Source organism: Cebidichthys violaceus, unplaced genomic scaffold, assembly GCF_023349555.1.
Source record: "Cebidichthys violaceus isolate CVI_PGR_0920_01 unplaced genomic scaffold, fCebVio1.0.p SCAF_5, whole genome shotgun sequence".
In the NCBI taxonomy this organism is placed as follows: domain Eukaryota; kingdom Metazoa; phylum Chordata; class Actinopteri; order Perciformes; family Stichaeidae; genus Cebidichthys; species Cebidichthys violaceus.
Window position 1 is genome coordinate 1,558,585 of NW_027176705.1, and position 26,454 is coordinate 1,585,038.

The window sequence follows — 26,454 nt, forward strand, 5'->3', positions numbered from 1 at the left end:
ACTGTTTTTACACACAGTTAAAACGGACTTCTGTTTAAATCACTGAGAAACAGCACGCACTGTAATGATGTCCACATGAATGCTCATATACCACTGCAAATGATCTTTTTCTCTTATAGAATTATGCCATAGAAAACATACAAATTTACTTTTTTTAATGTTTCATAAAAGGACTGAGTGCTGTGGATACTTAATTAATTTTCAATAGCTAACAAGGAGACGTGAAGAATTATCTCATAGTAATTATGGCTAATAAAGCTTTTGAAATAAACAGATTCCTTCAAATAAATATTTGTGATTGATAGTTTAATTTTGAACAGAGACACAAAGAAATATATAATACTTCATACAAAATTATGGCTACTATCATATTAGTGATGGAATGTCTCTGGATTCGTCTTCATGGCCGAGCAAAAACTCAAACATTAAATTACTTTTCCTATTGTGAGCTGAAAACAACCTTTCAAGAACTCCATACCGATATGCATTTATTCTATGGACAGTTTTCAAAAGCAGTTGGTTCGTAAGCAAAATACAAACAAAATGAATCGCTGCTATTGTAACTCATAAAAAAGTATAAAAGAGCAGAAATGCACTATGTGATATAGCAATCCACAGGTCGTTTAACAATGTTTTAATTAAAGCCTCACATATTAAAACTTTACAACATGTGATATGAAAAATGTACAACAATTTTCTTTTTTTCCAGGGACTTCTGTACAACTGGCAAAAATACCTCCGATGCCTTTTTCAGTTGGCTTTGGCAGTGCAAGAAACTGGCTCTGCTAGTTTTCTTTTTTCCTTTTTTAAAACAATGACGTATCAAGGAGCAGAGTAAAAATACATCAATCCCCAAACCATCTGCCTTGACATTTGTATTTACCATAAAATATCCCCTTTGTTACACAAAATAAAAACATAATTTAATTGTTAAACATCTGAAGTAAAAACAAATAGAATAAAGAAGATCATTTTTGGGGGGGTTGCTAGTTACACGCTTTTGGGCAAAGATTATTTGATACGCGAGGTCTCGTCTCTCCTCACTCTACAAAACATGTACAGCAGATTACAGCTACAGTTTGATGATGTGATGACATAAATGATTTATGGCAGTTTCTGTCTCTGTCTGTTCAGTCATTCATTCAGAGATCGGTGTCCCTAGACTTTGTATTTTCTCTTCCGCTTATTCTTCAAGACATTTTCTGCATTGGTGACATGATTTAAATGTGTTCAAATATCACTGGGCCTCCGACGTGTGATGATTTGATCAACCATTTCCTCCAAGCCATTGTTGAACAGTTACATCTGCGACGGGTGAAAGATAAAGGTTTGAGTAAAGAATGTCTCGGTAATTACTGGCCAGTGTGGGAACAAAGACTGACGTGTGGGTTACTGGTTTCCAGCAAAGATCCTCTGAGTCCCTCAGTCCAGGTAAGAGCTGATAGAAATCCTTTTGTTGAAATGCATTCAAACTGACAACTCTGGCCTCATAAATAAAGCTTTATTGTTAAATAAAACAGTGAAAGACACACATCTTTCAACATGTTGTGTGCCCAGTCAGTTTAAATTGACAACTGAAAGACTGCACAAACAAACAAATAAACAAACACCGGGAGCTCGCCTTAACAGGCTTCTGTCATAGCTCAGCCTATTTTATAGACAAAAACCCAGTCAACATGTTTACCCCCTGTACACGCGTGTGCATATCCGTCTATAACAATGGACAAGTTCTTTGTATAACATTCTAAATCTTTCACACTTTTTAAGTGCAACTTAGAAAAGCAACGGGGAGTGATGCTTTTATTCTATTCCTGTTCTGTGAGATAGGATTTCCATTTGGCTCAGTAAATGCTGACTTGGGACAGGACCTGGGCGTGGGCCTGGATTTGGGAGGGGTGTGGTTGCTGCTGTGGGGCCGGCTGGGGGCTGCCGAGTGATGCAGAGCCTCCCACTGAATGGGGTGTACCAGGAGAGTGCTGGGGTGGGGAACACTGGGACTGGTGCTGCTGCTGCTGCTGCTGCTGTTGCTGCTGGAGATGCTGAATCTGCTGCTGGTGCAGCTGATGCTGCATCTGCATGTGCTGCATCTGCATCTGCTGCTGCTGTTGTTGTTGTTGGTGCTGCTGCTGTTGTTGTTGGTGCTGCTGTTGTTGTTGGTGCTGCTGTTGGTGCTGCTGCTGTTGTTGGTGCTGCTGCTGCTGCTGTTGCTGCATGTGGTGCTGCTGCAGCTGTTGCTGGAGGTGGTGTTGGAAATGCTGATGCTGCATCTGCTGCTGGATCTGCTGGTGATGCATCTGCTGCTGCTGCATCTGATGGTGCTGGAGATGCTGCTGCATCTGCTGCTGCTGCTGGATTTGCTGCATCGCATGCTGCTGCACCGGTTGCATCGGTGGGCTCATCTGAGACACCGCTGTGGACTGGGCACCCGCCACCATGCCCCCTCCGGCACCCATCTGGCCGAGCAGCTGCGGTGGCATCCCGGAGGACATGTTCTGGTGGGAGACGGTAACCGAGGTCACGATCTGATTGCCCCCTAGTCTCATCTGCAGAGGCTTTGGGGCAATGGCCCGTGGTATGGCTTGTTGGAGAGCATGGGCAGCTGCAGACATGGAGGGGTGCTGGTTGAGGGGTGAAGGCATCACCAGACCTGGGGACAGGCTGGTGGAGGCCAGGGTCTGCTGCACCGAGCGGATAGTCTGGGCCTCAGCTGATTCTGCTGCAGCCTGGATGGGGAAATACAAAATATCCAAACTTATCTACAAAGCCACAGTTTTCCCCTCTGAAGAATACCATTTCCTCTATTTATACAGGTATACTATAAAGTTTCTGGACATCAAATTGCTCCAGTTGTTTTTCTCATTACAAAAAAAGTTTTCTTGTAAGTGCACAGTGGACAATGTAATACAAAGAATTCTGACAAAATTGAATAAACCTTTTCTGGCAAATTCACACATTTTTGATGAGAAAGGAAGGAACAGTTTCTCACCTTGGAAACCAGGCTGGCGCGGTATGCGGCAAGGGCTTTCAAATATTCTTTCTTGGCAGCTTCTGTTTTGCTTTTGTAAACCTGTGATGACACAAAGGTACGTGAGAATAGACAAATAAGGCTTCTTATCAATTAGAGATGATTCCTTTTAAAATATAGAGCACGTTACACAGATCACATACTGTACATACATTTACTTCTGATGATGTAACTTTTTGTAACTAGACTAGTCTGAATAATCAAACTTTGTAGTACCTGCTTCTGCTCCTCTCCCAGACCGTCCCACATGGAGGCCACAATCTTGGACACCTCTCCAAAGGTGGCGTTGGGATTCTGACCCTTGATAGCGGCCTGGGTGTCTCTGAAGAACAGGGCATAAGCCGAGACCGGCTTCTGAGGCTCATTGGGATCCTTCTTCTTCTTCTTCTTAGGGGTCTTGGGCTTCTTTGCGGGATCTATGGGAGCTGGTCGCTTCTCTCCAATGACCTGCAATGATTGAGATAACGAAATTTATAAAACAATGTCTATTTCATCAGTAGGTTAATTCCCTACAATTACGACTTAATGCGGGAATATGAATGAATTCCAACTTTGCTCACCCTGTTGCCTTCGTCCTGGTCGTCTTCGTTGATGGAGCTGGAGGGAGACGGCGTGGCGGACTTGCTGGCTGGCGGTGATGGGGAAGTATGGGTGATGTTGGGTCCTGCCATGTTTAGGCTCAGCTGCGCATTGAGTTGGGATTGGTTGATGGTGGTCAGCTGATTCCGTGATAACATCCCATTGGGGCTGTTCATGCTGATGATGGACTTCATCACCATGGCTGGGTTGGGTGGGTACTGGCGAAGATGGCCTGGTCCAACATTCTGTAAAGGAATTGATACAAAAGCAAAAGACATTTGTTAAGAAAATAACAATCAAACATAATATTTTATTGATTCCTTTCCCCTTTCATACTGCTCTCAAGGTTTGTCTGCATAGACTTACACCTCCTTCCTCCAGCGCAGAGATATCTCTGTACTCACTATGACACCCCACTGGGCAGTGCACAAAACTCATGAAGCTGTATCTCTGCACAAGAGGGGAAATCGGGTCATTGGATTCTGCGGATTGTCATGTTGCAGATCACATGTCACTATGTCCCGGGTCTTAAATGTCTCTATTACAGGCCATGATAAATTATCTCGACACCCGAGGAGTCAACTTTATAAGCCAGTAATAGATGGCTACACAGCTCGGTTCATTCATTTCAAAACTCTATTGTATGGAAATCTGTGACACAGCTTTTGACTGCCCGGTCCCTGGAGGGGAACAGTGGACTCAGTTCCCCGGTGCTGTGGTACATAACTTCAAATGCCACAATAAAAGGACTGTTGGAGTCCGGGTCCTAAATGTCAGTTGAGATTGAGGCGGCCACAAGCCTATATGCTTTAGAGTAACGTTACTTTTAGGTTATAACTCCTAGGCACCTTTCATAGATCATGTTTGACTGCCAGAGTGGAAATAAAAATAAAAAAACTGCTATATAATCAACTCCATAAATTAACTGGCTGAAGGTATGAAGCTTAAGGGCTTCGGACCGCTCCCCTCTCACTTCTACCATACAGTGTACAAGTATACAATGTAATAACATCTTCAAAATCTCTTTCCCGTTTCTTTTCCTGGGAAAACGTTTGGTTCTTGAAAAGAGGCTCAGTGAAGGTGCATGCAACATGTTTGCATTGATTGTGGTGAGGATGAAATTACAAGGACTGCCAGCTCCCCAGAGGGAAGACTGATCAGAGAGCAAGCAGAGCTGACATGGAACAGAGGAACACAACAGAAAAGGTGATTTGTTCTCCCTGGGTACATCCATCTGGTATTCAGCAGCACAAACTCAATCTCTCCCAACATCAACACATCATAAACCCACACACCTGGCTTTATTGAAAGAACCTTATGAATGTGCGCCTTCAAAAACAATATTGTAACACCATTTCTGACAGAAACATATTGGATCTGCAATCCATTTCTTTCTCATATGCCATGTCTACTGCTTATCATAAATACAATCTATGAAGTGAGAGCGGATTTATATTTACACGTGCGAGGAGGATTCTGCAAAAGGTGAGCCGAAGGTGGGTGAGAAATTGAAGACATATTGTTGCGATGCTTCAAATATGGAAGCTCTCAGTTTTCTCGCAAATAAAAAGCTGCAATAAACAAGCCTGTGACCAAATGACTGTGATTTACATATCTGCAACACGGCATGTTCCAAGTGCTATTGTCATCTTCATTACTGAGAACACGATGGCTCGCAGTTTGCTCTCTGCTCGCTGCGAACATCAAAGACGCACACACTGAGCTCATTAGTCGTGGCCATCTGTATAATAACACTTTTGCCGAATCCCAATGATGCAGTTTTGACTTAGAGCAATGGCCCATTCTGCCATTTGTTTGGAATATGGTGATTTCTTCTGAATGGCCTTTGGATGTTGTGCGTTTAAAAAAAGAAATATGCACTGATGACCACGGTTAAACACTTAATCATATCACATCCAACAGCCTGCTAAATGTCTTATTTTATCACATATTATAGCAATAGCTGGAGTAGCAGCAATTTTCACCCTGTGTAACAAAACAACGGCGACAGTTACGTCGGAGAAATGCCAGCATCAGCACGTCTGATTCGAATGAAAAGATAATAACACAGCTAATAACACAACGAAAGAAATAATCTTAGGTAACATTTGCCTTGATTGTGAATATGAATCTGGTCCTCGGATGTTTATGTATGTTCTTCTACTTTCTCATTTGCATTTTGATTGCAGTATTGTCAGCAGTCACAGCAGACATCTAACTAGATATTTTGATAGTCATCGTAAATCTGCAAATAAGTCCTTATCTTGAGTACACAGTGGCCAGATGTGCCCTGTGTGTGTGTGTGTGTGTGTGTGTGTGTGTGTGTGTGTGTGTGTGTGTGTGTGTGTGTGTGTAGGTGTGCTGTCTGCCTGTGTGTTTGTACGGTCAAACACTAACAAGCTGAAATCTAGCCCCAAATCAATAAAGGTTTTTTTTTGTTTTTTTTAAATGTAAATTAATTTTGTAATATTCCCCATTGTGTTACTTTTAATGTGGAATCTGAAAAAGCTGGCAACAACACAATGCTTTTAACAATGTGCTGCAAAAAGAAGAAAAATAGTTTGTTTTGTACATTTTTGTTTGCCTCATCCACACTTAACACAGCAAACAAAAAAAACAAAGCGGTCAGAAGACTAGCAGATGAGAAAAAAGAAACAAAACAAAAACGCTATTGACAACGTGTGAAACCTTTTCCACAATAAACACAGCAGCTGGACAAAAAAAAAAAGAAACATTATGCATTCACCAAGTGATACAAATCTCAACACTGATGTCAATGAAAACAGGCTACAGTCTGTTCTTTAAGATATTGGAAATCAGAATTTAAGGAGACTTTATGAACAGTGGCACCATGTACTGAGCTGTAACAGGCTGAAAAGAATGTTAACAAGTTCAATTTCCATTCAATCAATGCCAGAGCTCTTGGAAATGTTCCATGGCAGGAGAGGGGTAAAATCATCTATATGGTAATTATAAGGATGAATCCCCCAGTAACTTTCGCCAGCATGAAAGGTCAGTCCTATTAAAGATAGTTTATCAGTGCTCTGCACATATTCCTTTACTCGCCTTCTAAATGGGTACACCATTTTATTTTTTTTCCTCCTCCATTTTCAGCAACCTGCTGAAGTCTGTGCTTAAGCCAAATGAGAAAAATGGAATTTTGAATGCCGGTAAAGGCTATAATAGCATGAAGATAAATTGTTTTTCTTTCCCCTGCCCCGTCTCAGTCAAACACACTTCTCTCTCTTTCTCTCTCTGTGGTGCTCAAACTCAGTCCATCTATCTTCCTAACCTCTAACCCCCACTTAAAAACAGATCTCTCTTCTTCTCCCCTGCCCCCCCCCGCCCCTCCATCAGACTCTGAGGCCAGCAGGTTCCCTCCCCTTGGTCCGGTACAGCCACTGACCCATACCCCTTTCCAACCTTTCTCCCGATGCATTATGGGTATTTAAAACTTGTCCAACATGACATCATTTCATTTTGAGAGCTGCCTGAGAAAAGTAAATTACAGAATCAATCATGCAGAAGGTCAAGCTGAGACTTCATTACAAGTATTGCATGCCTGCATGAATATCTTTCATTTCTGACTGACCCAATATGTCACAATAGCCGTCTGTCGAGGGAGAAAAGAAAAAAAGAAACGGAGCGAGAGAAAGAAAAAGAAAAAAATCCACTCTCTTAAATTGATGTACAACTCATGTCAGTGCTTCTTGGCTTGGAAGGGAGATAAGAGGGAAGTGTAGAAAAACATGCTTTCTGCAACAGTGCTCACATGTTCCATTTGATTCAAGATATAGTGGTTTCTGACCAGTCAAAACCCAGGGTATTATACTCTGGCAATCTACACAATATCTAGGCATATCAAATCATGTGAACAACAAACTGCAAATCTCTTTCTCAGCCTCGCTTTCATCTAGCATGATGATGCATGTGGTCCAAACAGACTATATGTTTGCTGCTGTAGAGCTAACGACATGTGAAACAGCTAGTTGTTAATGAAACATATATAATGCACCGCCACATAGTGGTGAATGGAATGAGACAGCAGGGCTCATTTCTCCTAAATATTGAAATTAACAATTTATAGAACTAGTTACTATAGGTTTGGAATCCAAGCGTGGAGGATATTTCAGTGCATGCCAACATGTGTCAAGGAAAGCCTAAAGTGTGGTGAAGGCACCAGGTGTTTTTTGAAATAGAACCCAGAGACCCTCGCTGTGCAGCAGGGAGAAAATCGAGAAGAAATTGTGAATAAAGCAATACTGGCAGCCCCAACTCCAGTACTATTTGGCACTATTGAGATTCAATCACAAATCAGGAGGACACATGCTGGGAGACAAAAATGAGAGTCAGAAGCTTGTTAGGAGAGCAGATTAAATAAATAATGACTTCAGATTCATGGCTTGCCAGGCACATTGCAGCTGAGAAAATGTATTTCTCTTTGTAGAAGACCGGCATCTGTGGCCAATTTGCAAGACATACGCTGAACATTATGGGGAGAGGAATTAGCGGAACACTTGGCAATGCAATGACATGGAAGAAGCTTTTGAAAATAGCCCAGGTATATTCACTGCTTGGGTTTCTCATTAAGTTCTGATAAGAAGACAGGCTTCCACACACACTAAATATTCTCCACCAGTAAGCTTGTAGAAAGAAAGAAAACCAAGACAAGTGTTTGGGAAATATGAGCATGGCGGCTTGATGAAAAATGTAATTGCAATAGTGCACGGTTTATTTGTTTGCCCCTGCAGCCATAACAAATACCACAGAATGTAATCATGTATATAAGGTTGTCATTCCTTTATCAGTGTGCTGACAAAATGACAAAACACCCCTCTTAGGGCCTTCGTAAATCATTGTCTCTGTGTATAGAATGCACTGCAAACAGCGCTGTTACTTATCTCATTTAAAAGTTGCGTTCCCTTTTTAAGGCAAAGATAAAACCATAGATGAATAGAATTTCTAAAAGGCATTGTCACGAGACTTTTAGGGATCAATCCCATTTACAGGAGAAATGAAAGGCCACCACGAGCTACAATGTGTGATGACTGATAACAAGTTAGTAGTGTGCCGACGACAAAGCCACGAGGCAAGGAGCAGAAACCCCACATTCTCCCCTCCGTTTTTAATAGAGTCTCCGCACAATCAGAGACATGAGCCATGCAAATGGTGTTAAAGAGGAATAATGTTTGAGAATCAAATCTAATCCTCCAGCAAGTCGTGAGAACAGTCAGGAATGTAATTGTGTCAAGGTTCCGTTTCTTCCAGATGTAGAAAGCTTAACTGACCATGAAATGAAAATTCTTTAGGCAAAAGCCTTCCGGGGCTCACTTACTGTATGCGGCGAAGATATTTTAAAAGCAGCAATTATTTTACATGCCAGAAGCATGGAAGCAGGGAAAAGAGCTGTAAAATGTTATAGCCCCCTTCAAGTATGGAATGTAAATAAATATCTCTAATATCAATGTGATTTAACAAATGTGTTGGGGTTGTAAAGGGGATGCAGGTGGTCTGAACTACATTCAATTTACTCACAGTTACAATTATCATGGCACCTCTTCTCAATGCAATGTGTTTTGTGGTTCACAAAGCCAATTCAGCATCATCATCATCATCTCTCCGCTCATGCCTTTGTCCTTTCATTTCTTTTCTCCTAAATGAATCTTCCATTTTTATAATAGGTCTGTAAGACAACTACTCAGCCAGTGACATTTCCATTTTTCCTCCTCAATGCTTCCATGATTGTGGCATTTGAAAATGCCTTTCCACCCCAATACAACAATCTCACAATCTATAGCACCAGGCAACATAAAGAGAGTGATTATTTCATCTACAGTTCCATGTTTGACCATCCATAACAGAGGAGAGGAGGATTAAGCTAAAAGTAGAGGGTTATTCTATACAACTCAAAGACAAAGCTGATCCTAAACTCAAAAAGCATGCGTCTTTTTCTGAAGACCTGTGTGACATTGGACAGAAGCATGCATCAGCATTTACAACAGGAAAAAAAAGTGGCTTCTGGAGGCAACATGAATTAAATATGAGCATGTGAAACGGTGGCACTTTTGGGTCCTATTCTCTCTGTCCTTCTGGGACTGGATGGGCTTTGTACTTTAACACCTGTGATCTATTCACATCTGCTCACCTTACAGAGGGAGATCATCCACACTCCAAAAAAAAATCCTCACAGTAAGTAACATAATATCATGACATTCACTTAATGCGATCATATACCTCCTGTGTTGTAAACAAGGCCAGATGCTGTGCCAGATGCAGAGACAACAGGACGCATACAAAAACTGTGAAGGTGACATTTTGGTTCAGTAAAAGGATTTTTAAGGACTGTATGCTTCTGATATCAGGGGTGTCCAGTAGTGGATACTTATAAATCCTATCTGTTAGTTTGGATACATCATCAAAAACCACATCTGGAGCTGCACTAGTGCAGGCTTTCATGTGTGTTGTTTCTCTAGTCGCAGAAAATAAATAGACTTCTTGATTTGCTAGTGCTGTATATGCATAGCAGTGCTCACCACAGGTTGGCCGTTGTTGACAGACACCCCTTCCTGGTCCATCATGTTGCGTGAGATGGTAATAGAGGGCAGATCCAGGCTCTGAGGGGGAAACTGGGGGATTAAGAGACCCCTGTGAGGAACTGGGGGCTCTGGCATTGCTGGGAAAGGCGAGTCCACTTCCGATAGACCCAGACCAGACTCCGTCTCAGGTGGAGGTGTGATGGGAGGAATCTCAAACTCCTCGTCTCCCAAGCTGGGCGTGTGAAAAGTCTGCAAGGAAGAGGGAAATCATGAAATCCAGCAGCACAAAACAGGAAGGAAACATTCTCTGAGGTGGGCCTTCTCCAACATGCCGGAAGGAAACCTTCAGGGATTAAATCAGACAACTTTGTTTAAGACAGGGAGTGTTTTGGTAGAGTGGTAATACACTTGTCTGTAAGTGCACTAAGATGTAACATTTCTTAAACCTATTAAAGTCCACTTTGAGGAAAAAGAAGTAAAAAAGGGCGAACGCGGAGGAAGACGTCAAAAGCAAAAATATCAAGCAGCAATCATGAGAGAGAGAGGATACATGATAAAAGCCCTTAATCTTAGGGATGGAAGATGTTGGGTTGAAGTGCAGTGAAAATACACGTCACAGGGAGATGGGTTTAAAGAACATTTTCAAAGATTATTACGCTTGGCCAGAAGTGTTCCTTTATGTTCCCCTTGCCTGCACCCTTAAATCTGCTCATCAAACAGCCTAATCCTTCTGCCTTTCGAATTAAAGCTTTTGGTCACACTTAATTTGCTTATGTGCCTTCTTGGAGATGGGACTGTTCACCTACTTGGGTCTTGTTTTCATCCGCACATTGCATTAAGCTACTCTCTGGAAAGCCAATATATTCACATCATCACAATGACCACACTGCAAGTCCACACGCATGTATGCAGACGTGATTTTAACTGCTAGCACTTTGCACACTGCTTGCATCAAGAAGCTGCTGTGAAACACAAACACTATGTGCTTCAGGTTGATCCCAAACGCTACTTTCTCAGCCTCAGTTCACTTCTACGGTACTGTGTAAGACCTGCCTCCAGCGGCCGCATCAACTATTTGAAATGTGTCGCACAATCCTGGCATGAAAATAATTGGCTTATAGGCCAAAAAAGCAGGAGTAAACAGGCATTCATACCAAATCAAACAGGCACCGATGAGTCTCCCGCATGGTGGTTTCACCTTTCCACACACCTGCTTTTCATTTTCAGCGGGATTGGGAGTCCTGGAGATGATCGTGCCTCACTTTCGGAGATAAACCCTGCTTCTTTGAAAGGGCAGCTGGTTTGTCTCACTCTTTGTTGGCTCACTCTTAACAAATATGACAACATTACATCGCTTAGGCACATGTTAAGCATCATCGCTTAGGCTTATCCCATGGGAATCAACCTCCTACCCTAACCCGAAACCTATAAACCTGATATTGAGAGTTGTATGATCTGCAAGCAGAGCACACTATGTTCAACAACGACGCTAACCGGGCATGTCCTCCGTGTCTTCCTCGGCTCTGTCTTTCTGTCTCCGGTAGGGGATAGAATAACAGAGGGAATATGCCAACAAAGCCCTTGATTAGGGAGTATTAATGTTCCCCCTGTTTGCTTTAGCACACAGACACTTGAAACTAATTCATTGCCTACTCAGGGCAGCTGTCTTGACAAGCACTGATGAATTCCAGTGGCAAAGGCAGCAAATAGAGTTCCTTCCCTTTCTCTCTCTCTCTCTCTCTCTCTCTCTCTCTCTCTCTCTCTCTCTCTCTCTCTCTCTCTCTCTCTCTCTCTCCCTTCCTGTTCCCATACCACTGTTTCACTTTTCAGTGCTTGTTTCACGGCTAGAGAATCAGTTCTCCTTTCAAAAGGAGCTAAGGTCATATTCATCACAGCCCTGGCCTCTGGCTCGCAGAGTGCAGAATAAATCACGAGCACCTTCAGTAGGAGCCATTTACTATGAGTCCTCTGCTGTCATATTATTCTTCAGTCCGCTCAAAAGCCTCCAGAACTTAGTTCACAATAATGCCTGTTCAGCAGCATGTGAATCAAAATGCAGTGTTTATAAAAAAAAATAATAAATATATATATAAAATAAAATTGTCATGAGTCATGGACAACAAGTTCCAGTAGCACATTGGAAAGATCAGAGATCGTTTATCATCGCAGTCTTCATTCATCATTTCAACATCCCCTGCAGAGTTGGGTCAACCTCCACACCAGCTTTGAGATCTATTGTCTCATCTGTATCCTATCATGTAGCGATGTGAAAACCCCGGCACACTCTCACAATATCTCTGACAGTATCAGCCTGGTCTTGATCTTGCCTTGTCCAGTACAGAAACGCTGCACCGGCTGTGATACTTTGACCACATTTATCCACATAAGCCCTTGCAGGAATGCTTTCGAGGAAGGAAACATATCACTTACATGATTTTGCTCTTGCGCTTCTATGGAAACCTTTTTGCTGATGCGCGTAGGTTTCCAGTGGTGTTACACCGTGTAAGGTAAATCAGGGCAGGACTATATTAGGCCACTGTGCACCATCCTATAGGCGGGTGCATTGTGGCCTGAATTACAGAGCCAACCTGGAGATTTGAGGTGTCAAAGAAGAAGGTTGGCTGAGGAGAGCTCCACTTTTGTAGGACAGCAGCACAAGCATGACTGTGACCTTTAAGCAAAACGCAGACATGTACTCGGAGGAGAGGGATGCCGGTGTTTAGTGTCTGCTAAAGAAGTAGAAGATAGAAACAGAAAACACTGTGGTGGAGGGAAGATAGAGAAATTTCAGTATCAAGAGAGCTAGCTTGTGTGCATTGCATCTCTTTGTTAATGATGATACAAATTAACATCTGCACCAGGGGCACTGATAATGGAGACATGGCGTTTGTGTCTCTTTGGGGGTGGGGGGTATGGAAGATGTCAACTGTCTGCGAAGAAAAGGCCCTCTCCCCATAAAGGAGCCAGATTTTACTGGAACCCACAGAGTGTTACAGTGTTGCACACTGTCTAGTGTCATTTCACATAAAGCCAGTCTAATTCTGCACCAGGAGCAGCTTAGGGGGCACTGATCAGAGATTAACAGATGCACAATCCACTTTCTTCGCATCACCAGCCTGATTATCCATTTAAATTGTTCTGAAAGGCTCAGCGGAGCCAAGTGCCAAGCCAGATGCTGGCTTGGGATGTGCAGGCATGTACATGTTAAAGGGTGGGCAAGGGACAGCACAACACAGAGAGGGAGAGAGACAGTATTGTGTGTGTGTGTGTGTGTGTGTGTGTGTGTGTGTGTGTGTGTGTGTGTCTTTCCATTGGCAGCCACAGGGGCCAGTGGTATGAGGGCAGAGCAGGGCTTGTAACAGAGAGGCTTGATGTAGCCAGCATGAGGATCCTGAGAAGTGTGTGGGAAATCTCCAGTCCTCAGTGGTAAACCTGAACTGAAATAAACTGTATTCACTCTAATAGTCGTTATATTCTGCCTGGGTTTATCTAGTATGTCGTGACAAACGATTCTCCCCTAATAATAATCAGAATTACAAGATGATGCACAGCAGTAAATACCAAATACTTTGGCAAAACTATACGAAAATCCAAAACGAAGAGTCTTCAGCCAGAGCAGTGCTTTGAGCTAAATGCTAACGTCAGCCTGCTAAACTGCTCACAAGGGCAATGATAACATGCTGATGTTTACCATCTTAGCATGTTAGCATGCTAACATTTGATAATCAGCAGTAAACACAAAGTAAAGCTGTGGCTGGTGGGAGTGTTATTAGTTCTGGAAGTATTTAGTCATAAACCAAAGTATTGGACAGGGTCACGGACGTCTGTAGAACCCATTTAGAACCCAATAGTTGAAGAAAAAAACGTGAAATTAATGGTGGCACTAGAGGAAATTAGTCGAGGGATCATTAAAGTCATGTACATCGTCTGGGAAACACAATACATTGTATGCCATCCATCTGTCAGATGTTGAAATATTTCAAGAGATAAGTGTACTGGAGGCACTGAATGAAAAGTCAAGGAAATCATCAAAGTCATCCTCTTCTCAATCCACTAAAAACAAAAAGGGTGAACCTAATTGTGAAGCAAGTGAAAAAGTCAGTGGATAACAGTCAGTAGGCTTCATCCTCTGGGGAACATGAACGTCTATGCAAAACAAATGTCCATTCAATAGTGGTGGACAGACCATCATAGACGCCTCTTGAGGCCGGCCACTAGCATGGCTAAAAGTGACTTTAATGCAAAGGGTCAACAAATCTTGTTTTAAACATGCAGTATATGCTGCTTTATATTGTTATACTGTCACTCTATTAAACAAAATTAAACAATAAAACAATGTTTACAACAAAAGAAACAGGCATTGAGTTGACGAGGAGACGTGTATCAGTGAGTTTTCCCTTCTGATATTTTATCCTTGTGCTGCCTTGGTGCTCTTTCAATATCAGCACAAAGAGCAAGAGAAAGCTTTTGAGGCAATATTCCCAGCCCTTCAATAAACGTAGTAATGCAATTCACAGATGCAATAACCAAGACTTGTTAAAGGCAGCAGCATGCAATTACTGCATATAATAGGCCTCAGAATCAATAGAGGCAGGATTGAGGATCCAGTTTCAAATATCTAGAGTGCAGCTACTCAAATGACAACATCAACCATGGCACCCCTAATCAACATTATTTCAAATTTGGATCATTTGTAGTCCATTTCTACATATTTATAGTTCATTACACATCTCTAATTTGATTAGGAAAGTAAAGTGATACATCTGAGTGGAACACAAACTCGGTGTACAGTATCCTTTTTCCCTTGAGGGAAGCAGTCAAGCTTTCCCTGCTAGAATGTATGCTTTACCAGGCACAGCAAGGTCATCTTATCTCATCCTCTAAGTGCAGAAGGTAAATGATACACCCGCCATCTAAACAGCAAATACAGGTCTGCTGTTCTGATGTAGAAGCACTGTGCCGCGAGCACAATACATACTGTCGTTGTAAATGTATAGTATGGTTTGCTCAGACAAACAGTAACTGGATGTAGGCTGGTTTCTATTCAGCTTCAAGGCATTTGGGGTAATGCTTAATTTATTAACTATTTTCTTTGAACCAACAGTCAAATCCAAGACAGCAATATATATATATATATATATATATATATATATATATATATATATATATATATATATAAATATATATTAAAATGAAAATGATTTTTCAAGAAACAAATATTACATTATTCCTCTTTTAAGCTTAATTCATTAGCAATGAAACACTTTGCCGCTACAGTCTCACTTGACCTGGTACTGCCGCACAATTAATCAAATATTAATCGCAATCAGGATTTTCGCTTCCCACAATGAAATAAATATGAGCGACTGCTTACTGACATTTAAAATGCGTACTCCGCTTATAGAAAACTCTGCTGCGTATCAAATCAAGCTCTTCCCACACGGACAGCCAGCCACCAGGGGGCGATGGCCAAGTTTTGGCTTCACTTTTTAGGGAAGCTGTTGTGCCGCTGCGCCGCAGACTGTACAGCAGCGGCTCGATAAAAACGTTCCTGAATGTTGCGGCTGCAGTCCAGAGTAGAAGAGTAACGTAGGGTAGATTTTATGGGCCAAACCACAATGCACTGAATTCAGGTGAGGAATGACTTTATTTTAAGTCTTGATTTGGTGCAAAGATGTGTTAATTAGCACAAACGTAGCACAATGAAAGTGAAAGCAGTGCTTTATTTATTTAAATATGAAAGATACATATTTTGTCCCTAAATACAATGAACAATCCACATAAATAACCATGGTCTCAATATTGATCAAAATAATCGTGGTTATCATTTTGGCTATAATGGTGCATCCCTAGTTATGGCTTGCTAATCTTAGCCACCTTTAGATAGGTATGGCTTAAGTTTTGCTGTTTCACTAACATTAGTGAGTCAGTTCACTGACTTTATGACTCTACTTGTGTTACCGTTACACTATGTTTTAACATTTTCCCGCACATTGAAATTTGTGGCCACAGTGGCAGCTATGAGCAAAAGTTATATAGTCTCACTAAATTATTAGGTGAAACAACTAAACACTCGCATTGCAATTTCTTCATGTAAAACAACAGGTGGTTGGAAAACAAAAGGGCTGCAAAGTTGCTGACCGTTGTCATTGTTGAAGCAGTTAACTTCCACCAGACTGAAGCTAAGCTAACTGATGGAAGGTACAATACTATATAAGACAAACGTTTTGCAACAAGTGATGTGTTTCTAAGAGCGATCACTGTTAAAGTTGAAATTAGAAAAAAAAGAAAGAAAAAAAAAAGTAATTAAATTAAAAAAACATTTAGAGAATATATGTGCGACTATGCAAATGCATGCTAGTGCTACAGCATTGCTAACAACTGAACCTAACCTACAGGCCAAATATTTGTACATATGTCCAATTTATAACTCAAAGCTAATGCTCATTTAATCAGACCTCTTTCAGAAGGTGTAGCTACCCACAAAGTAGCAGTCAATCTTCATAAAATACATAGAGGGTGCATCTTTGTATGCGGTGCACCTCTGGTTTTGATTAGAAAACAATAGCTAAACAAATGTGGTTGCATAAACTTAGCCTGCTGTCAAAGTTGGCTGTTCATCATGGAGCCCTCATAAAGGACACTTCCTTTCCCACTGAAACCTGAGCCCAGGGCAGGCACATTCAGTAGATTAATATAGCATTACAGTGGAGATAGAGTGAAACCTCAAAGTGGAAGTCAAATTAACCTTAATTTAGCTCTGGTTGCGACAAACAATACTGTGGGCTCTCAGGGAAAAGAAAAACCTATGCTGAAGACTTATTCTCTCTTTCTCTCCTAGGCACAATACCATCTGTGCCCTAACACTGGAAACAGTTGTTCCTTTTGATGAAATGCAAATGAGCTAGGCTGTTTTTATCAAAAAAATTAAAAAGAAATAATACAAAAAATGCCACAGTGGGCCCTCACAGCTGGGGGTTGAACGCTCTCCAAGCAGCTTGTGTCGGCGTGCTCCCCGTTACAGTGGGGCCCCAGCAGCCACTGGATACAGAGGATGCTCCCACTCAGCGCAAAGTGGGGGAAAATTAAACTTCTTCCACAACACTCTGTGGCTTTGTGAAGCGGCCACTTTACGAACACACTCAAAACACTTCTGTCTGAGCTTGAACGCCACAATTGCATCCCAACTGCCCAAGTGACGTGAATGAAAACAATCGGGTTAACAGTGACATCTATCTCTCTATTTAGGAGCGGTGTAATGATGCTTTGCTGTGCGTTTTGAAGCCAGATCAATCTCCCCTGCTACACTGGATGAGATTGGCCCGTTTGAACCACAGAGGATGACGGGTATTTTTGGTGCACTTGTCTCTAATGACAGGGCAGCGGAGTGGGTGGAGGGGGAACAGAACAAGTAAATTTAGCACACTGTTAGGACTACTATGGCTCAGAGAGGCAGTTTTAGACCTCCAGAGAAACAACTGTTCCCTTCTTTCTTTCAATGCCACAGTGCAGCACACGGAGCTATCCCAGCAGCTCCACACACTCAGGATTGTTGGTGACATTGCACTTTATGTAAGTGCCAGCAGACGGAATGTAACAGAAATATAGCACCTCTTTGGGCTCTTTCATTACATCTTTGAAAAGATGAAGAAAGCAGGCGTTTATAACCTTAGCTTTATGTGATATCACTTTATCTTACAGTGTGCAGTCAAGATAGTCAGATCACATCAGCATCAGCTCTCAGAAGTTACTATGAGACATATGGGTTTTCTTTCTGTCAGCTTATTGTCTTTTGAGGCTCTCGGGACAGGCAGCATTTGAGCAGGCAGCGTTTCAGAAAATAAAATAATGTTGCCTCTGACAAAAATGGAGAAATTCAAATTGGAATGTATCATTATGGATGTTTCAGAGGGCTTTAGAGTGTGAAATATAGGGCTCATGCTTTAGATGTGTACTCAACTGCATTTGCATTGAGAGTCTGCATTGGTTGACTTTTCCACGTTCAAAAGAGAACTCTAATGAAAGTATACTTACATCACCAGCAGCGAGCAGAGCACCGTTCGCCTCCGCCATGTTCATGTAGCTGTTGTTGTTATTCTGGAACTGCAAATGAGGACAAAAAACAAACAAAACACAATCAGCCTACTAGTGTCCAGATAACATCAAGTGCAACTCGAGCTCTGCCCTTTCATAATGGACACCTGTCACTCAAACAGATTGTCACACTTGGCTCTGGATGTTTACACACTGAGTTAACCCCTTTTCTCTCTGTGCATGCGCATTCTGCCACTCTGCCATTATTGCGACATGACGAGAGGCATGCGAGAGGCCCAGGCCAATTCAAACCAGGGTAATGAGAATCTGGTCTGGCTATTCAGCTCATATGGGATGGCAATTAAGGATATGTTTGCATCACAAAGCCATCAAGATGCAGTGGCAGGTTATTAACTTCAGATAAACTATGGGAGAGGAGAGATACTGAGGGGAAATAAGGAGACGGGGAGTGTTTTTAATATGGCTAGAGTACATTTTTGGTTAATGGGGGTTTTACAATTTAATTCACCAACATGATTTGGACATGTATCCATTCTCATGAAGAATCTGATTTCAACCGAAATGTATTTTGGATCTATCCTGTTTTAGTGCAACAAGTAAAAGTGTATTATTCTCAACCTGTTAATATCAGAGCGGGTATCAGAAGAATAACACTGGTGAAACAATTGTGGTACACCGTCAAGAAAACATTCCGAACAGTGAAACATCAGTGTGTATGACAGTTGATAAGTTACTAAAACCCTGTACTTTGGTAAGAAACTGTTTTCACAACATACCCCTCCCTCCCAACCCACACATAGCCTGCTGGCAAAATGGCAGCCACTTCCTTTCTTTGGAGACACAGCCATGCTGACAGGTAGGAACAATGGGACATAGAATGAAGAATTATGGGCTAGCAGCTGGGCCCAGGAGCACAATGCACCTCTCTGTGAGTGAGGAGTGCAAAAACCCAGCCCACACGGCACGGAGGAGAAAGAGTCACAGCGCGTTCGCGTCTTTCTTGAGGTTCCACTGAGAACACAATTTCAACAAAGCTCGGCGGTAATCTCTTTTGTGTGTTTATTACAAAGTCACTCTCTTAAAACATTATGAGAGGCGAAGAGCTCCAATGGACGGAGAGAAAGAGAGAAATAAATGGCTTCTTATCCCAGCAGAAGCCAAACAATAGTGGAAACAAATTAAGATCAGAGCGAACTGAGAAGTGCATTAATATATTTTCTAGCCCTTTGTGTTTTTTTGCCCTTCTCCTTTTCTTCCGAGTGGTTAGTATGCGAATGTAATTACCGAAAGAACTGCTGCTAATCAACTGCGAATGGTATCCATTAATTAGTCTATGCCCTGGAGAGAGAGTGGGGAATCAGCAGCAATGTTAACAGTGCTACGCACCGATGAGTAGCGGAGCCACAAGCTCTGCTAGCAGTTGCTGGAGCAGGTGGTTTGTGCTGTCTAGGCCTCCGGTGCCACCTTACCTGGAGCTGCCCCACTAAACTATATCTGACTAGAGCACTGGGGGTTTGCATGTTTGCACAAATGCACACACAAATGTATAAACGCACACACACACACACCTTAAGTGAGAACCATCTGTCAATAGCTAGCACTCCTTCACTTCCCAGCTGTGTGTAACTTTGAGACATGACATGGTTGGGTTACGTCAGCCGCTCGGCTGGTAATTAACCTTATGCCGGGCTTATCTTCGAAGTGTTACTCCGTCCCTCTTCTCCTTTTAGATAACAAATTGAAGTCTCGGAGATATCCTTCTCTATTCAAGCACTGGGAACATTGTTGTGATTGTGGGGGAGATAGCGCTCTGTGCAGGGCCGGCTCTGTTTCTCCTGTCCCCGTGTCTCTCTGGATGTGAATATGACTTTTTAGGAGTGAGCAGACAACAGATCTTCTTTGGAAATAGTTCTCTGAGAATTCAGGTAAAAAAAAAAAAAAAACAGAAGAATACAGCGTGATCTGAAATCTTCATGCTACTTTTAATATAGATGCTTGTACACTCTCCTGCCTGTTGTGTGAAAGAAAGAAAGAAAAAAAAAAGCTGCGAAATGTCTCTGCGAGCGGAGTAGCTTTGTCTCGGGTTCTGTGCAAACTTGTTGGTGGCACTTCTTCGTCACACATTTCAACTCCGTTACTTGCCATGTTAGACTACTTCACAAGCACGGAAGTGTTTCTAAATCGGGAAGCAACACACTATGATGTATGGCTGAGATACATACCGCAAGCACGGACATTACGCGAATCATATTAGCTCCATTAGAGGAAACATAATCACGTTAAATCCATGGGCTGATTAGTGGTGTGAACCTCCCTGGTCTCTGTCTCTGTGAGTCATGTTTTATTGTGTTTCCAGGGCCCTTTAAGAGCAGTTCCTTATCTCCTCCGAGAACTGTGACTAACATCCAAAGAAATGTCCCCAGCCACCGGCGGTATCAATCTTCACCATTAAAAGCTGCACCATGTCGCCTCGCAGCCCGGGCCAGAGGCCCCGGCGGACAACCAGAGCAGGGAGTGGCGATTATTATTGTTATTCTCAATTCATTTTTTTTTTTTTGGGGGGGGGGGGGGGGGCATTCGCCACTCATGTTCGCAGCAGTGACGATTGAGTCAAATGCCAGATGAAATTAAGTGTGATTGGAGGGACCAAGCAGCTAAAATGGGTCAGCGCAGACAATGAAGGCTCTGTAATTAAAATGATGTGACGAGCTAGACGAGAGCTGCCATGTGAAGGGCCAAACAACCGTGTATTTGTGCGTGTGTGTGTGTGTGTGTGTGTGTGTGTGTGTGTGTGTGTGTGTGTGTGTGTGTGTGTGCGCGCACGGGAAAGTATTTTTGGAATCAGAGGGTGCAACAAAAGTGAAAAGTTGTGGAAATCTGAGGTGTGGAATTACTTGACTTTTTTTGCTAAATAAATGCTCCTGAACACACAAGAAATGGTATATCTAGTGAAGCACTATAGCAACAGCTCAGCGATGTTACATGCATCCAAGAAACTAGCATCTCACCCAGAAGCCATAGATATGGAAGCCATAGAAAACTGCGCCTTAAAGTAGCTGTGAGGGCTTTTATTAACAGAGTGAATTCACGGCTAAAGGTGCTCTGTAATATGAGTCGCACCAGGAGTCAGACGTGGCTACATGGTAGAGCAAACACTGGGCGCTCAGTGTTTTTATTTCTGCTTCTGCAACACCAGCACATTTCTTCAACAACTGTTTAACAGGAGAGAATTAAGAGCTTACATAGGCCCTGATCCTAACGTGAAAAGACTCCACTGTCTGCATGATCGCAGGCAGACAGAAAACCAAGCACCCTCGCAGTGAATGGGATGAATGGGAAATTCTAGGTTTTTCTTTTAAATGCACATTACTGCCTTTCTTTTTTTATTCTAAGTCAACATAAAACTTCAAGGATACCCCTTGAAAGCGTATGTGATTCATTATCAGACTAAACAGTTACACTCAGATTCTAAGCAACAAATATCAGCTTGTTTTAAAAAAAATGTATGACTGTAGCAAATGTAACTTTGATGCCAGATTTTTTTTCTCTTCACGTTTTAAATCCCAGTGCAGGAATATTTGTATGAAAAAATGTCCAGTGGGAAATAAGGTGTTTTACAGCTATTATAGCAAACAAAATTATTTCAACCTCAGGGTGAACACAATATTGCACCAACATGACCCCATCTCACCCTCAATATGATGGAGTAACCACAAAGATCCTATCAGTAAACATGAACTGGACAACCAAGATCCACAGAATAGAGGGCTGAAGGGCCTCTGATAGCACAGCTGCCATCTCTGCATGCATACAAATGAAAGATAAACAGGCACTAGCCCGTACTTCATCTGAACATCGAATACTGCTTTGTCAATGGTGATTAAATGATAAAGCATGACTGGGGAAGATGCAGGATGACACAGCATTTTATCATTAAAAAAAGACAGAAAATTTGATAAATCTGTATTTCCCAGCCTTCAGAAGGCTGTTCCTTGGTTTTAAAGTACAATTAAACAGTCACAATATCAGTGCTGTCTGTCAGCAGGTAACTAAATTGGACACATTCTTCCTCCCCACTGAAAACCACCAAACTAATTCAATCAAGAGCCCAGGCTTTTCCAGAAACGTATCAACTGCTGACAAGCGATTTTACAGTTCAGCTTGAGCTCAGTAATCACAGCCTAGCATGTGTTCTCTGGAACATGACACTTGTGCTAATATGTTCTCCAGTGGTCTCCATAAAACAGAGCAAAAACACCACAGTTAAAATTCAACCTCCAATCCCGAGAACCCCGCGGTAATTTGCGATGTATTATTTTATGCAATTTCCTTTCAAGCTTGGCCTGCCACCAGACTTCTCATTTCGGTGACGGGGATCAGAGACTGAAAAGAGCAGCACTGTTTCCTCTCCTGTGAAACTGTAGCCTCTGGAAAAGTTATCTTCCGATTCCCAAGGTCCTCCTCAGCAAATACATGCTCATTTACAACCCGATTCAGCATAAACACTCTACAGCTGCCTCTCTGGCGATCACGAGGCCTATTCGCGCCCAGCAGGCCGCCATACATGCAGCGCCGAGCTGACATATAGAGATATATTTCCTCCTATGTGTGCAGCAGTCAATTTGTAAAGCGACTCCACAACACAGCATGTCCACGGAGTCGGCTCGCAACCTGTGTTCTGATCTGCGTGCCGGATCGATTGGTAATTCAGTTTAAAGCTAAAATCATTACTCCCCCCCCAGCCAAGCACTGTCTTCCACCATTAGGGCTGCTAGTCCTCAACTACATGAGGTGGAATTGAGGGGAAGTTCATTGTGAGCATCTCGCTCTTCCTCTGCCTCTCAGTGTGAGTACCACCGCAGCAGTGCAGAGGATGCGGCGTGTGAAAAAAAGTCTCGGCCTTATCTGGGATCTGAATCAAGCTGATGACAGTTTTGTTCAGGCTGTGTGCTGATTATCTCTCTCACACCACACTGACCACTGTGGCCTGAACTTGTGTGATCACAGCTTGCTTTGCTTTAGTAAAGATAGACCTGGAGGAACCGTTTAAACCCTTGCGGAGATATCAAACCTGCCACAAAAGGTCATGTTTGTAAGTATTTGTGCTACAAATATGACAAAGAATCGGCTCCAACAGTATGAAACCTTTCTTTAGTGCTTGATCAGAGGGTGTTAAACATGTAGGAAATTCAGGTTGAAATTTGGACCATAAATTTTGGAAGATGTCCTCACTAAGGTCTCTAAGGATGAAGAAATTATAGACACGAGTTTGGCATCATGAACCCAAAAGCAGAGCTTCTGTTTTCTTCAAATTACTCTGCATGGTACAGTCACGCGGCATGAAACCAAGTTTGCATATCCAACCAAAATGACAAGCTTAACTATCAAAATAAAGGAAAATCTTAAAGCGATTTCACAGCTCAGCAAATATGTATTATGTTTTTTCAAGCTACCCTGTCATTATGGCAGTGTTGAAAGACAGTGAAAGGCAAACTATAGTTGGTGCATTCGGCATATTCCTCGGGGCAGAATTACATCATATATATATATATATATATACTCATATATACTCATAAATATTCAGCACAGACACAGTGTACAAGAGTGATAAAACGGAGACACAAACAGACCAGGGTGAAACAGAAGATCTTTGAATTTCTTTCAAAGTATTCGAGGATGAGATTATTTGAGTTTACGGCAGCAGAACATGCATCAGTTTAGGCAGGAAAGCTGTCTGAAACAATTTAAAGCACATGCTGTAAATGTTGAAGCAGCAATGCTTTGCCACTCTGGCTATTGTGTTGAATGAAAGAGAACCCAACGCCAAAGTCATTTTGGGATCTTCAGCTATATGTGGTAATTTAATAATGGGTCTCCCAATTTAGAAGCACAATTACAGCCACGCTAGCAGCTCTCTGGCTGTACTTGGGCACCACAGTGCTTTGAGTTGTATGCTAACATCAGCATGCTAACATGCTCACCATACACACGCTGAGGCTGAGCATGTAATGCTTCACCATGAATGTCTGTACAACATTTCATGGCAATCCATCTAATAGTTACTAAAAATAGAGCTATTTCCATTCGGATGAAAGAGGTGGACCAACTGACAAAGCGACCCTGCACATCCCTAGAGGAAGACAACTGTAATACCCCTCATTTTTCACATCATTTTGTTTCAATAATGCTAACATTATAGCTTCTCTGTCATCTGGTTTTATGTATAAATGTTGATTTTCAAGAGAAAACGGTGACAATAAAGTAAGACCATACTTTTGTAGCACAGCCACATCCAACACAATGTTACACAATGGAACTCAAATACACTGAGGTTCACCATAGCTATGTTTTCTCTAAGGCCTTTGACTAGCAAAGGCTGCCAAAACAAAGATGGTCTTATCATTTGTCATAATGGATCCATAGCCCGAGCCCAGAAGTCTCAATTCTATGCAGGTCAACATCCAACATCCCGTTTTCTTCCTTGCTGTTGAGTCGGCTCTGTACTCTCAAGAGCAAATCCTAAAAGAAAGCGCGAGCTAAATGGGGTTCCATCTTTGATCTGGTGAGGTGCAAAGCCATTGGCCCACAGCCACAAAGGAGCTTAGGCAATGGAGAGGGCCTCAGAAACATGGTGTAGCTTTCCCACAATGGCTGCTGTTGCATGGACACACAGCTCTTGAGGAAGCAACATGAGAAAGACTTGGCTTGGTGATGTTGTATTGCCTTTACAGCTAAGCCAGGTCTCAAGGCTGTTTACTCTCAGCAGCTTTGAAGCAACTCCAACTCAAGATGCTATCAGAGGTGTGGATTTTAACCAAGCTTAATCTGCTCTACTTGTCATTCTTTACTGCAAAGCAAGAGGCTGCTGTGGGGTTAAGGAGGCTAATAACAAAAATGACATGGTTAACTCAACTGTCATACAGGAGGAAAGGAAATGGGTTTGTTCTTCATGGCGCTAATGGTGATGGTTGTGTTTGTATTGGTTCGTCAGACGGCTATGAGCTCTGGTACTTGGATTCACATAAAGCTCAATTGAAACCTGCTGGGAGCTGAGTCCACTCTTATTGCTCCAGCAGCACATATGCATTTTTCTATTCCCTGTACCGCCGTTACTGGCTAATACACTCATTATAACCGGCTTTGGGAATGTGCACAATCAAGAGCTTTTAGTGATGGACTCAACGTAATCCTCTATTTCTTATCTAGTAGGGGCAGAAGACGGACATATTTGGACTAAACTGGGTAAGATAACAAGTAGTTAATTCAAAGTGTTGAAAACAACAACAACATCAGGATATTCAAATCAGTAAAGGCCTTAATGCAAAGTAAAGCGTCACCTCGACCTGGTTATGTTTCGCTCATGTTCAAGTTCATTGATATCAGAAGCTAACTCCTTGGAAACCCTCGTAAAAACACCGTTAAAAATATATGGTTGAATTCTCATTTGTAGCGACGTGTGCAGCCAGTTGGATGTTTAATCTTAAGTGTCTTTGTCCCTTTCAGTTACTTGCCGATCGGAATTCTTAAGTCCGCTCATAGATTTTTAAATGACAATACCTTCCAAGTTGGTGTGTAACCTGTGTCTTTTCTGTTATTCCTACCATAAGCTCACAGTAAGCACAAACCGAACAGTTGTTCAATCTCTATAAATCTGAAAAACACAAACTGCTGAGCGGTGACTCATATATCAGTCTATTATATACTACAGGGCTGACTGTATTAAACAAATGGCTATGCCTGCAGCTGGAAAAGAGAGGCAATATAGAGAGAGCAGAGGTTATTGTCTAATTTAAATCTTGGCTGCTTTCCCAGAGCTGTACCACATTCCAATTTGTGGCTGTGTTGCTTGGCGCTACTGACAGAGGTCCGGCTGCAAATACTCTCGGGCTCCTCTCCAGAAATGTCTCGGAACTGACAATCAACAAGTTGGCATAGATTAACGATTAATGACGGGGGCATATTAGGTGAGATAATGAAGATGCACACAAATAGATGTGTTTGTGCCGTTTCTAACCCCCCTCCCGCTGTGGTCTCAATAATGTATCTACAATCATCATGATCCGATGTGCTACATACAAAGGCTCATAAAGAAAGCCAGTGCATTGCGCCTGTAATGTCTTTGAGATCCATAGTGAAACAGCAGCTGGAAAAGACATCTGTGAACACATAGTAGTTACAGAATGGTTGAGCGGGCTCTTAGAAGCAATTAGCTATTTCAAGCGTTTTCTTCTTGGCATACTATTGTCCGTTCATCTGGTA

General features: G+C 42.2%; 1 protein-coding gene across 1 annotated transcript in view; it reads right to left on the reverse strand.

Moving 5' to 3' along the window:
* Positions 1 to 289: 289 nt before the first annotated feature.
* tox3 (TOX high mobility group box family member 3) overlaps positions 290 to 26,454 on the reverse strand; it is a 40,774-nt gene continuing 14,609 nt past the window's right edge. The window contains exons 2-7 of the mRNA XM_068731140.1: positions 18,175 to 18,243; positions 10,138 to 10,389; positions 3,586 to 3,849; positions 3,242 to 3,472; positions 2,987 to 3,067; positions 290 to 2,723 (exon numbers count right to left, since the gene is read on the reverse strand). Of these exons, the coding sequence (XP_068587241.1) occupies positions 1,842 to 2,723; positions 2,987 to 3,067; positions 3,242 to 3,472; positions 3,586 to 3,849; positions 10,138 to 10,389; positions 18,175 to 18,243 (1,779 nt within the window). The 3' untranslated portion in view covers positions 290 to 1,841. The remainder of the gene's footprint in view (positions 2,724 to 2,986; positions 3,068 to 3,241; positions 3,473 to 3,585; positions 3,850 to 10,137; positions 10,390 to 18,174; positions 18,244 to 26,454) is intronic.